General features: G+C 18.1%; 1 protein-coding gene across 1 annotated transcript, besides 12 other annotated features; it reads left to right on the forward strand. All coding sequences in view use genetic code 6, as the record gives it.

The window, feature by feature from the left end:
* Positions 1 to 862: 862 nt before the first annotated feature.
* Positions 863 to 928: a microsatellite.
* Positions 867 to 926: a microsatellite.
* Positions 868 to 928: a microsatellite.
* Positions 929 to 1,196: 268 nt separating this feature from the next.
* Positions 1,197 to 1,221: a microsatellite.
* Positions 1,222 to 5,839: 4,618 nt separating this feature from the next.
* Positions 5,840 to 13,982, forward strand: IMG5_164290 (viral a-type inclusion repeat protein; the record flags this gene model as incomplete). Its single annotated transcript, XM_004030242.1, has 18 exons — positions 5,840 to 6,159; positions 6,268 to 6,638; positions 6,914 to 7,103; positions 7,180 to 7,605; positions 7,740 to 8,102; positions 8,228 to 8,470; positions 9,070 to 9,149; positions 9,329 to 9,527; positions 9,587 to 9,790; positions 10,782 to 10,970; positions 11,109 to 11,471; positions 11,588 to 12,013; positions 12,072 to 12,497; positions 12,578 to 13,236; positions 13,290 to 13,451; positions 13,533 to 13,642; positions 13,697 to 13,853; positions 13,908 to 13,982. Coding segments are annotated over 18 exons (4,929 nt in total), but the record flags the coding sequence as incomplete, so codon positions are not given.
* Positions 6,170 to 6,255: a microsatellite.
* Positions 7,114 to 7,178: a microsatellite.
* Positions 8,141 to 8,209: a microsatellite.
* Positions 10,408 to 10,468: a microsatellite.
* Positions 11,476 to 11,556: a microsatellite.
* Positions 12,513 to 12,562: a microsatellite.
* Positions 13,453 to 13,502: a microsatellite.
* A 7-nt stretch (positions 13,983 to 13,989) lies between the features above and the next one.
* Positions 13,990 to 14,047: a microsatellite.
* The last annotated feature ends 207 nt before the right edge of the window (positions 14,048 to 14,254 follow it).

Genomic DNA, 14,254 nt, shown 5'->3' on the forward strand with positions numbered 1-14,254 from the left:
AATATAATCTTAAATGTATATAATTCAAATAAAAAATGTAAGTTTTCGTAAAGTAATGTAATAAATAAAAGAAATGGAGAATTTAAATTATATAATAATCTATTTTTTTTTTTTTTAATCATATTTTACTAATTAAATGTAATATAGGTTAGATTAATAAAAAAAAAATACAAAATAAATTAATTTTCGTTAAAGTATATATAAAATATATTTGTTTATAAAAATAATAATAATAAATTTAGTTATTTATATAGATTAATTTTATTTTTAAAAATTTATAGACTGGATTCATATTAATAAATTTTTATTTATTTTAAAAAATTAAACTGAAAAAAATTGTAAAATATGTAATATTTATAAACGATGTTATGTAAAAAATAAATTATATTCAATTTTATAAAGTATTAATATTATTATTTATTAAAAATATTTTTGTTTCACAAAAAAAATTATAAAACATTATTAAAAATATATATTTAATAAAAAATAATTTTAAATGTTACAAATATCATAATTATTCTTACTAAAATTTATAAAATAATTTAAAAAATATTAATAATGCTTTACTTATTTTCTAATAATTTCAATTTTTTTTAATTATTCTTTATTTTTTGTTTTAATAATAGTATTTTTATTTCTCATAAAAACAAAAAAAACTATCATATTTATTTTATATAATAAAAAATAAAATTTTATCATTTGAAACTTATTTTTAATAAATAAAATAAATAATTCATTCAAAAAAATAAAATATATATATATCCATTTAAACTAAAAAAAAGATTATAATTTTCAATTTTTATTTTTATTTAAAAATAAAACACTAAACAAAAAAAAAAAAAAAATACTTATATTTATTTACAAATAAAAAAAATAAAACAGAAACAAATAAATAAAAAAGTAAAAATAAAAATAAAAAAAAAAAAAACTTAATCTATTCGAAAAAAAATAATAAAATAAAAAAATAGCCTATTTATATGTTCCTAAATAACAGTAAAATAACTCCTTCAAAATACGCTCGTTCTTCCCTTGGAAATAATTTATATTCATCTATGCACAGAGGCGAATATTCCCAAACTAGAAATCTTCCCTCTACAAATCCTATAAGAAGTCCTACTCCGGACACAAAACAAAGAAGTGAGCGCATATCAAATACACAAATGCCATAAGGGTAAATATATATATAAAATTTATTTAAAAAAAAAATAAAAAAAAAAAATAGATTAAAATTAAATTATAAAAAATCAACTTTATCATATTCCCCAATTAAAGGCGGAAACTCAAATTATGACAATAATCTAGCTGAATAATACTATAAAATATTGAATTAAAAAACCGAATTAATAGAAAATTTACGATTATAAATAGCTGATTTATAAGCTTATAATAATAATAATAAATACGTAATAAAAATAAATATAAAAAATATTAAATAAATAATATACAGTCAGATAATGATGTAACTTAATTAATATAAGAATTAGAAAGAGTAAATTAAGAATTGGCTAAATCTCGTTAAATAGAAATCCGACTAAGTGGACTAGTAACTAGCCAAGAGGATTAAATGAATAAATTAAACGAAATAAACGGTTAATTATAAAGACAATTAAGAGACTTAAGTGAATAAAATTAATTTTTGATTACCTAAATATAAGGAAATAACCCTGATTTGGAAAAAAGGCTTAAATAAGTCAATATAAAACACTCTTAGGAAACATTAGTTCTCTAGAACTAGCTTAGATAATCAATATAAGAGTCAGATCATTCCATAATAATCCAAAACGAAAAACTCGCGAGATAAAATTAAGCTTTATTAGTCGAATGTGAAAAGATGAATAAATTGGTAAAAGGATTAGAATAGGAATTAGCCGCAAAAGGAGATTCTAATTAAATGTAAATCATATTAAATTAAAGAAATTCAGAAATCGAATAATGGAAAAATAAATTTAATATGTTAAGTGAAGAAAAATATAAATTAGAGTAAAAATTCATATAAATGTAAACTGAAATCACTAGATTAGATAGAGAGGTTTTAATCTGGAAAGATCATTGTAATGAAATTCAAAAGCCTATATAAGATCCTAAATAGTAAAAAAATAAATAACTATATATATATACATATAAATATTAATAAAAAGAAATTAATTAATGGGATAAATAGCCGAATATGAAAGTAAAATCAACTTTGTGACAAGAGAATTAGAAAAGATGTCCGAAGTAATAATTTTAAAAGAACAAGAATTAACTGAAACCCGTAAATAGTTAAAATAAAGTGCCGTAAATATAAGGACAATAGAAACTTTAGAAAATGAATTAAACAATATCAAATAGATAATATATGAGAAAGATAATTTGATAAATAATTTAAATTTAAAAATAACTAATTATGAGGGTTCTGGTAAAAAATCATAATAAGAAATGTAATAGAAAATAATAAGCCTTAAAAATGAAATAGAAAAGCTTTCGTCTTATTTGGCTACTAAAACACACGAATATAACGAACTAAATGAACGATATAATGACCTTGTTTAATAATTTTAGAATATAAATAAAAACGGTGATTTAAAATACCAAGACTAGTTTAATAAATCTATTTAATTAGGCCAAGAACTCGAAAAACTGGCATAAATTAACCGATAATAAGCCGATGAAATATAGTCTTGGAAAAACAAATACTTCGAATTAGAATAAAAAGGTAATTAATAATTAGTCGTAATAAATAATTTCAATAATAACGAAAACAAATACAAAACAACAATAAGAGATCTCGAAGATAAAATAAGGCGAAAACATAGCGAAGTAGAAGAATGGAAAGCCAGTTATATAAACCTTTAACAAACTAAAGAATAGGAAACTAATGAATTAATGAAAGTTTTAAAAGAACAATTAAGAAATTCGAATATTAATTAAAATATATAAAAAGAATTCGAGAAACTAAAAGAAAAAACGAGTAAAAAAATAAAAGCATTTATATATATTTATTTATTTTTTTTAAAAAAAAAAATTAAAAAAAAGTATAATTAACACAAGAAATAGATAATCTAACAAAGGTAAATGTAGAAAAAGATAATGAAATTCGCCTTTTAAAAATCCAAACAAATACAGATGGAACATTAAAATAATAAATAAGTTAATTAGAAAGTAAACTAAATATATAATAGCATTCTTTTTAATCTAAATTGAATGAAATTTAATAATTGAATAGAAATATAGATGAATTAAAAAAATAAAATTAAGAATATGAATTAAAGTTAATGAAAATCGTTTCTTAAATTGATCATTTATAGTATTAATTGGAATAGAAAGAACTATAAATTATGTAATAGAATAAATTAATAAACGAGTTTGAGTAAGAAGAACCTTAAAAAAAATTATAAAGGGAAAAAGAAATTAAATAATATTTAGAACAAATTGAAGATTTTAAATATAAAATAGAAAGACTTTCTTAATAAAATCTATAAATAGTAAGTCAATTAGATAATGCCAATAAAAGGATTGTCGAGTTAGAGTATTTGAAAAACGCATAGAGCGAAATTTAGAATAAAATAGCCATTTTGACATAAGACAATGGTTAATTAGTCCAAAAATGTAAACAATATCAAGGAGAAATGAGCTCATTATAGAACTAATTAGTCGAAGTAAGTACTTTAAGAAACAAATGTAAAGAATACGAGACCCGAATAAACGTTTTATAGGAAGAAATAAGACGATAAACTTAATTAATTTAAGAAAATAGGCAAGAACTGTAAGGAAAAATATCCTTATAATAAGAAATAAGTCAACAATAAATGAAAATAAGTGAACTTGAAAACTCTATAGCACAACTAAATAACCATATACGAAAATTATAAGGTAATTTACATATAAAAGAGTAAGATTTAGAACACTGGAGGAGAGAAAGTGACCGAAAAAGCAATGTAGATAACGAAAAAATACAGGCGGAGAACAAAATAAGGATACTATAGGGAGAAATAGAGAGATTGAACGCAATTTTAGTTTAAAAATAAGACGAAATTAAGGAATTAAATCAAATAAATATCCAAAATAATTAAAAGATATAACGAATTCCTTAATTAGAGTAATAAATTTAATATTTATAATAAGAAAATAAAAACTTAATTGAATAAATAAAAATAATTACTGAAGAAAATATACGAAAATTATCTTAAGAAAATTCTTTGTTAAAATAAAAAAATTTCGAATTAGAAAATGTAGAAAAACTTAAAATTGATTTAGAATTAAAACTAAAAACACTTTTGTAAGAAAGAGACCGTTTTTAGGCATAAATAAGTCTAATAACTGAAGAAAAACTCTAACTTTAGTCCCGATTAAATGATCTGGCTGCTATAGAAAGGTCCAAAGAAGAACTTGAGTATTAAATTTAAGTAATGGGTAGAGAAAAAGTCAAATATGAGGAAAGAATTAATGCTTTCCTATAAGAAATAGCAGAATATAAGAAGAAAATCATAGCAATGACAGAACTATAAAGACTCCTTTAATAATACGAATCAAAAATAGAACTTTTAGTCTAAGACACTGAAAAATTAAGGACCTAATTGAAATAAAAAGGGGATGAAAATACCCAAATAAGGAACAGAATACTAGAGCTTTAAAATTCTGAGAGTGCCTTGAGAGACTCAGAATAGAAAAATGTGATACTGTAGTAAGAAATAAACCGATTAAATATATGTATTTAATAATGTAATGAGAATATCTTCTAGATGTAAACTAGAATAGGACAATTAAAAGATGTAGAATAGATAAAAGTGGAGTTAGAAAACAGAATAAGCCTAATATAAAACGAAAACTAGAGAATGAATCAATTAGTGAGATAAAAAGACTAAGAAATGGTCGAATTTCGAGATTTGAGAAATAAATACGAAATCCTTTATGGAAAAAGTTCCGAATTTTAAAATAAAATAACTTCCCTTTCAATAGAATTAGAAAGGTAGATTACGGAAAATAAAGCACTCTAATAATAAATAAAAGAGTAGGAATAAAAAAAAAATATAGTAGAGTTTAAGTATATAATCTAGTGTGCAGAAACTGAAAGATTATTAAATGAAAATAAGAACTTCTCATATTAAATATAATAGATTAAATAAGAATAATAGGAAGACTAATAAAAAGTGAAAAGATCAAATAAATAAAGGGAAAATTAATTAAATGAATAATAAAAAGAATTATAGGTACTTTCTTTGGAAATTTAAAGACTATAATAAGAAAATAATACCAAAGAAAATAAAATAAGGGAATTAGTTAGTTAAATAGAAGCCTTTGCAAAAGAAATATAAAAAATAAATGAATTGAATTATAATAAAGATAATGAAATTAATGAAATGAGAAGAACTTCATAATATGAAGTGGGAAGTCTTAAAAATTAACTATAAGAATTAGATAATAGATTAAGGTTAAAAATCGAGGAAAATTCTACTCTGACTAGTTAGTTTGGAAAAGAAACTAACTTTTTAAAAGGATAAATGGTCGATTTATAAAATTAAATTCCGAAAATAGTATAATAAAAAGATTAGGAAATTAATGAAATTAGAAGAGAATCTACATTTGAAGTTGGATAATTGAAAAACAAAATCATGGAGTATGAAAGATTAATAAATTAAAAAAATTAAGAAAATCATATATTAGCTTAGGAAGTTAAAAATAAAATAAATGAATCTGAGAATATTAAAAGTATTTTATAAAAAAATTAAATATTTATATATTATATATAAATAGAAACAAACATCGATTAACATAATTTATTGATAAAAAATAATTAATAATTATAATAAAAAATAGATGAAATACCTAAAATAGTATAAAAATATGAAATCGAATTAAATGAAGTAAGAAGAGAATCTACATATGAAATCGGATAACTAAAAAATAAGTTAATAGAATATGAAAATGTTCTTAATAAGAAGAATTAAGAAAATGTAATATTAGCAAGTGAATTGTAAAACAAAATATAGGAAATTCCTAATATGGTTTCTAAATATGATAATTAAATAAATGAAATGAGAAGAGAATCCACTTACGAAATCGGACAGTTAAAGAATTTGGTTTAAGAATTCGAAAGATAGATTAATCAGAAAAACCAAGAAAATATAGTATTAGCTAACGAAATATAAAATAGAACAGGAGAAGTTGATAAGATAAAAAGTATTGAATAATATATATATATATATATATATATATATATATATATAAATAAATAAATTTATAATAATATATAAAAAAATATCTATATATATATATTTAATTTAATAGGGCAAAGCAATTAAAGATAATAAGATTAAGAAAATATAATTAACTAATATAAATTGAAAATTGAAGAAATTCCCAAAATAATTTCCCAATATGATAATGAATTGAATGAAGTAAGAAGAGAATCTACTTTTGAAATTGGATAATTAAAGAATAAATTATAAGAATACGAAAGAATCTTAAATTAAAAAAATCAAGAAAACGTAGTTTTGGCTTCTGAATTATAAACAAAATTATAAGAATTCCCTAATATATTAGCTGGTAAAGAATAAGAAATTAATGAAATTAGAAGAGAATCTACATTTGAAATCGGATAATTAAAAAATATAGTTTAACAATACGAAAAATAAATTAATTTAAAAAATCAAGAAAATGTAAAATTAATAAATGAACTTTAAAGCAGAGGAGGAGAAATAGAATCTTTAAAAAGTATTTTTTTTTATATATAAATGTAGTTATTTATTTTAAATAATTAGATGAAATACCAAAAATAATTGCTAATTACGATAATCAATTAAATGAAGTAAGAAGAGAATCTACATATGAAATCGGATAACTAAAAAATAAGTTAATAGAATATGAAAATGTTCTTAATAAGAAGAATTAAGAAAATGTAATATTAGCAAGTGAATTGTAAAACAAAATATAGGAAATTCCTAATATGGTTTCTAAATATGATAATTAAATAAATGAAATGAGAAGAGAATCCACTTACGAAATCGGACAGTTAAAGAATTTGGTTTAAGAATTCGAAAGATAGATTAATCAGAAAAACCAAGAAAATATAGTATTAGCTAACGAAATATAAAATAGAACAGGAGAAGTTGATAAGATAAAAAGTATTGAAAAATATATATATATATATATATATATATATATATATATATATATATATATATATTTATATATTTATAGGATAAAGCAATTAAAGATATTATGATTAAGAAAATATAATAAATTAATATAAATTGAAAATTGATGAAATTCCCAAAATAATTGCTTAATATGATAACGAATTAAATGAAGTAAGAAGAGAATCTACATTTGAAATCGGATAATTGAAAAATAAACTATAAGAATACGAAAGAATCTTAAACTAAAAAAATCAAGAAAATGTAGTTTTGTCTTCTGAATTACAAACAAAATTACAGGAAATTCCTAAAATTATACCTAAATATGATAATGAATTGAATGAAGTAAGAAGAGAATCCACTTATGAAATCGGTTAATTGAAGAACTTATTACAAGAATTTGAAAAACAAATTGGATAAAAAAATCAAGAAAATAAAAATTTAGCAAACGAAATTCAAAATAGAGTAGGAGAAATAGAATAAATTAAAAGTAAATAAAATTTATTTAATAAATAAAAAATTAAAAATAAAAATAAAAAGGAAATAACAATTAACAATAATAAGAATCATAAAACATTATTAATTAACATTATAAAAATAATTAACTATTATAATAGAAATTAGATGAAATTCCTAATATTTTATCTAAATATGATAACGAATTGAATGAAGTAAGAAGAGAATCTACATTTGAAATCGGATAATTGAAAAATAAACTATAAGAATACGAAAGAATCTTAAACTAAAAAAATCAAGAAAATGTAGTTTTGGCTTCTGAATTACAAACAAAATTACAGGAAATTCCTAAAATTATATCTAAATATGATAATGAATTGAATGAAGTAAGAAGAGAATCCACTTATGAAATCGGTTAATTGAAGAACTTATTACAAGAATTTGAAAAACAAATTGGATAAAAAAATCAAGAAAACATTATTTTAGCTTAAGAAATATAAAAGTAATAAAATGAAAGTGATTAAATTAAAAGTAATTTAAAAATAAAATAAAAAATTATTAATATAATGTATATATATATATATATACTCTTATTTATATTTATATATATATATATATATAAATATATATTTATATATTTCTTATATTTTTTATAGGATCTAATAAATAAGAATTAGGACAATTAAAAAATCAATTCTAAGAATAATACAATTAAATAATATAAGAAAAAGATTTATAAATAAATAATAAAGAAAAAGAAATAACTGATTTAAGAAGAGAATCTACTATTGAAATCGGTTAATTTAAAAATAAACTTAAAGAATATGAAAGAATCTTGAATTAAAAAAATTAAGAAAATATTAGTTTAGCATAAGAAATATAAAATAAAATAAACGAAGGTAATAATTTAAAAAGTTTACATAATAACGATGTTGGTTAATTTAAGTAATTAATATCAGAATAAAAGTATTAAATCGAATAATTCTAATAAGACCGAGATTTTATTACCAAAACTAATAAATAATTATAAACTAAAATAGATGAATTACCTCTAATTATATAAGGAAAAGATTAAGAAATAAGTGAATTAAGAAGAGAATCTACATACTAAATTGGATAATTTTAAAACTAAATATAAGACTTAAAAAATTAATATAATTAAAAAAATTAAGATTTAGAACAATTAAAAAGTATGTTTAAAAAAAAAAAAAAATTATATTTTAATTAAAATAATAATTAATAGAATAAATTCCTTTAATAATCTAATAAAAAGATAAAGAAATAAATGATATAAGAAGAGAATCAAGCTATGAAACGGGACAAATAAAAAATTAATTATAAGAAATAGAAAATCGTTATAGTTAAAAAAATTAGTAATTTAATGTTTTATAAAATGACTTATAAATGAAAATATAAGAATATGAATTATTAAAAGGTAAATAATATAATTATTACTATTTTATATATAAAACAAAAATAGAAAATTTAATAAATAAAGATAAAGAAGTTAATGAATTAAGAAGAGAATCTACATTTGAAATAGGACAATTACGAAATTAATTATAAAATTTTGAAAAAGTATTAAATTAAAAAAATTAAGATAATATTATATTAGCTAATGAGCTTTAATAAAAAAGTTAAGATTAAGAATAAATTAAAAGTAAATATATAAATAAGTATATAAATTAATATATATATATATTTACAATATAGAATCTCATTAATAAGATATACATTTATTGAAATAATTATAATAGAAAGTTGAAGAAATTCCAATTATATTGGCTAATAAAGATAAAGAAATAAGCGATTTACGAAGAGAATCCACATATGAAACTGGTCAATTGAAAAACTTAATATAAGAAATCGAAAAAAGATTAAATTAAAAACAATAAGAAAATAATAATTTAGCTTACGAAGTTTAACAAAAATAATAAGAATTTTAACAATTAAAAGGTATAAAAAAAAATAAAAATATTTAATTTAATAAATTTAAATATATTTATTAAAAAAAGAATTACATAAAAATGATGTTTAAACTTTAATGTATGCAAAAGAATAAGAAATAAATGATTTAAGAAGAGAATCTTCTATAGAAATAGGTCAATTAAGAAATAAAATTTAAGAAACTGACCGTGTTTTGTCTTAGAAAAATTAAGATAACATAGTTTTGGCCTAAGAATTATAATTAAAAAATAAAGACACTGAATAAATGAGACGTATAAAATATAAATATAGAATTTATATATAAAAATAAAAAATTAGAAATATATAACTAATTAAAAGATCAACTTTAAGAATATAGTATTAACTTCTAATAAGAAAAAAATAAATACTAATAAAAACTAGATGAATTCCCTATCTTATTATCTAAAAAAGAATAAGAAATAAATGAATTAAGAAGAGAATCTACATCTGAAATAGGACAATTAAGAAATAAAATCGAAGAATTTGATAGAATAATGAACAAAAAAAATCAAGAAAATAAAATTTTGGCTTAAGAACTTTAATAAAAAATAGGAGATTTTGAATAAACAAAATCCAAAATATAACAATTAACATAAAATAATCAACATATGTATACTAAAATAGAAGAGTTCCCACTTTTAATGTAAAATAAAGAAAGAGAAATTAACGATTTAAGAAGAGAATCTACATATGAAATAGGATAATTAAGAAATAAAATGCAAGAATTGGAGATTTTAATTTAATAAAAAAATTAAGAAAATACTAATTTAGCAATAGAATTATAATAAAAATAATAAGATACTGAATAAATTAAAAGTAAAAAGAAAAAATTTATATAATAAATGAAAAAATTTAAATTTAAAAAATAATATATATAATATATATAATATATATAATATATATATATATATATATATATATATTTATATTTATTATTATTTAAATTTATAGAATCAAAATATTAAGACATATAATAAATAAAATCATAATTATAAGAAAATATTAACTAATTAGAATAAGAAAGAAATCTAATCATTGATAATAATAAAAAGTTAATAATAAAGGTAAATGAATTTCCTGGTATACTTTCAAATAAAGAAAAAGAAATAAATGATTTAAGAAGAGAATCTACTTTTGAATTAGGATAAATGAAAAATAGAATTCAAGAATTGGAGAAAATATTAAATCAAAAAAATTAAGAAAATGTAAATTTGGCATAAGAATTATAATCGAAAATTAAAGAACTACCTTTAATTTTGTAAGGAAAAGACAAGGAAATTTCAGATTTAAGAAGAGAATCTACATATGAAATCGGATAATTGAAAAATCTTATTAATGAATATGAAAGATAAATTGCATCGAAAAATTAAGATAATGTTAAATTAGAAAATAGCATAAAATCTAAAATATAAGAAGCTGAATAAATTAAAAGTATTTTTATTTAATATATATTATAAATAAAAATTATAAAATTAGGATCTAGCATATAATATTAATAATTAAATTAAGAATAATAAAATTAACTAGATTAGTATATTTAAAATAATAAAACTCTTTAATTAAAAGTAGATGAAATTCCCAAAATAATTTCCCAATATGATAATGAATTAAATGAAGTAAGAAGAGAATCTACATTTGAAATCGGATAATTGAAAAATAAACTATAAGAATACGAAAGAATCTTAAATTAAAAAAATCAAGAAAACGTAGTTTTAGCTTCTGAATTATAAACAAAATTATAAGAATTGCCTAAAATATTAGCAGGTAAAGACTAATAAATTAATGAAATAAGAAGAGAATCCACATTTGAAATAGGATAATTAAAGAATTTAGTGCAAGAATTTGAAAAATAAATTGCTTTGAAAAATTAAGAAAATATAGGTTTGGCCAATGAAATATAAAAAAAAGTATAAGAAGTAGATTAAATAAAAAGTAAATATATATATATATATATATATATATATATTTTTATATATATATTTATAAATATTAATATATTTATATATTTATATTTATACTTTTTCTTAATTATATTATTTTATAAATAGAAACAAATAATTAGAGATACCAAGATTAAGAAAGTTTAATTAATTAATATAAATAGAAAGTAGATGAAATCCCAAATATTGTATCAAGATATGACAATGAGTTGAATGAAGTAAGAAGAGAATCTACATTTGAAATCGGATAATTGAAGAATAAATTATAAGAATATGAAAGAATTTTAAATTAAAAGAATTAAGAGAATTTATTATTAGCAAAGGAATTATAATAAAAATTAAATGAACTTCCTTCTATTTTATCATTAAAAGATAAAGAAATTAATGATTTAAGAAGAGAATCTACATATGAAATCGGATAACTTAAGAATATTGTTTAAGAATATGAAAGATAAATAAATTAAAAATAATAGGAAAATAATAAATTAGCAAATGAAATCTAAAATAGAGTATAAGAAGTTGAATAAATCAAAAGTAAATAGAATTATAAAAATAATATATACATATTTTTAAATATAATATAATTTAATAGAATCAAACAATTAAAAATAATAAGATTAAGAAAGTATAATAAATTAATACAGATAAAAAGTAGATGAAATTCCAAAAATTATATCTAAATACGACAATGAATTAAATGAATTTAGAAGAGAATCTACATATGAAATGGGCTAATTAAAAATTAAACTTTAAGAATAAGAAAGAATCTTGAACTAAAAAAATAAAGATAATGCATAATTAATTTCCGAATTATAATCTAAAAATTAAGAAATAACATTAATTTAATAAGGAAAAGATAAAGAAATTAACGACTTAAGACGAGAATCGACATATGATATCGGACAATTGAAAAATCTTGTAAATGAATTTGAAAAATAAATAATCATAAAAAATCAAGAAAATGTTGCTTTATCTAAAGAAATACAACAAAAGTAATTAGAATCTGATTAAATTAAAAGTAAAATATAAAAATTATATATATATATATATATATATATATATATATATATATAATATTATATAATAATTAATAAAAAGGATAAATTCCTAATATCATTTCCTAAAAAGATAAAGAAATAAATGATTTAAGACGCGAATCTACATATGATTTAGGCTAATTGAAACTTAAAATTCAAAATATTTAATAAGAAAAAGATAGTTTGAATTAAAAAATTTAAATATTATAAGAACAACTCTAAAAAAAGGATGAAAACATAAATTAACTATAAATTCATATAGAAAACCTTAAAAAATAATTATAGACAAAAGAAATTGACTTACATGAAATCGCTTTAGCTTATAAAGAATTGGAATCTAAATTTAATGAATAAAATAATTAAATAGATTTGAATAGTTAATGGAAATAAAAAATCGAAAAACTTGAATAATAAAGAATAAAAGAAATAGAAGAAATGAAATTAAACCTAGAATAATATAGAAATCTTCAATTGGGAAATTCTACATAAGCTTTAAGTGATGCTGAAAGAGCAGCTTATGCTACATAAATCAAATAACTTTAACATAAAATTAGAGAATTAGATGAAAGTTTATAAAATAAAATTAATGAAAATCAATAATAGAAAACTAATAGTGTAATTCTATTAAAATAAAAATCTGAATTATCTAATTAATTGAAAAATTCAAATAATTAAATATAATACTAATTAGATATAGAATCTTTAAAACATTAGATTATGGTAACATATATATAAAAATATTTATTTTTAAATCATTTTTTATATATGTTTAGTAATTAAATGATACAAAATAAAATTATGAATCAGTAATTAAAAGATTTGAAGGTAAAGTTGGTTAATTAGAGATTTAAATAAAAACAATTTAAAATGAATTAGTTTAAAATAATGAACAAATGTAAATTAAAAAAATAGAAAGAGATTAAGCAATATAAGAAGTATATATAAATATATATATATATTTATATATATATGTATATATATATATAATTTTATATTTATTCTTTATAATAATATAGCTTAATAATGTTAAATAATAAAATTTAATGTTTATTTAATAATAATAAAATGGTATTTCAGAATTAGAAAATTCTAAATTGGAAATATTATTAAAAGAATTAGAAGAAGTGTAATAATATATTTTTAATATTTTACTTACATATAAATATATTTATATACATAGAACTAAATCTAGAGACTTGTATAAATAATAATTAGAAAGAAAATCTTTAGAATTATCTGAAAAAAACTAAGATTTAATTTAAAAAATAGAAGAGTTAGACCATCTAACTATGGTTTATTAAGAATCTCTTAATAATATACATAATTTAGAAATAAAAGTAAAATGAAAAAAATGATTATATATATATTAATATATAATTTAAAATAAATAGCTTTTAGATTAATTATAAAATGAAGAAATATTAATTCAATGAAATAAAGAGTTAATTTAATATTTATGAATTCTGAAAAAAAAAAAAAAAAAAAAAATTTTGAAAAAAAAATTAAAATTTTATGAAAAAAAATAAAAAAAATAAATTATTAATTTTTATTCCAACTTTTAAGACTTTTATTTAAAAAAAATAATAAATAGTATTTTTTTTAAAATTTAAACAAAAAAAAAACAGAAATATAATTATTTTAAATATATATATATATGAAAAAAATAAAAAATAAAAATTAATCAATATTAAAAATAAAAGAAAGACAAATTAATTATAATCAAAAAAAAAAAAAAAAA

Source organism: Ichthyophthirius multifiliis (genome assembly GCF_000220395.1).
Source record: "Ichthyophthirius multifiliis unplaced genomic scaffold scaff_1120509251231, whole genome shotgun sequence".
Classification (NCBI taxonomy): domain Eukaryota; phylum Ciliophora; class Oligohymenophorea; order Hymenostomatida; genus Ichthyophthirius; species Ichthyophthirius multifiliis.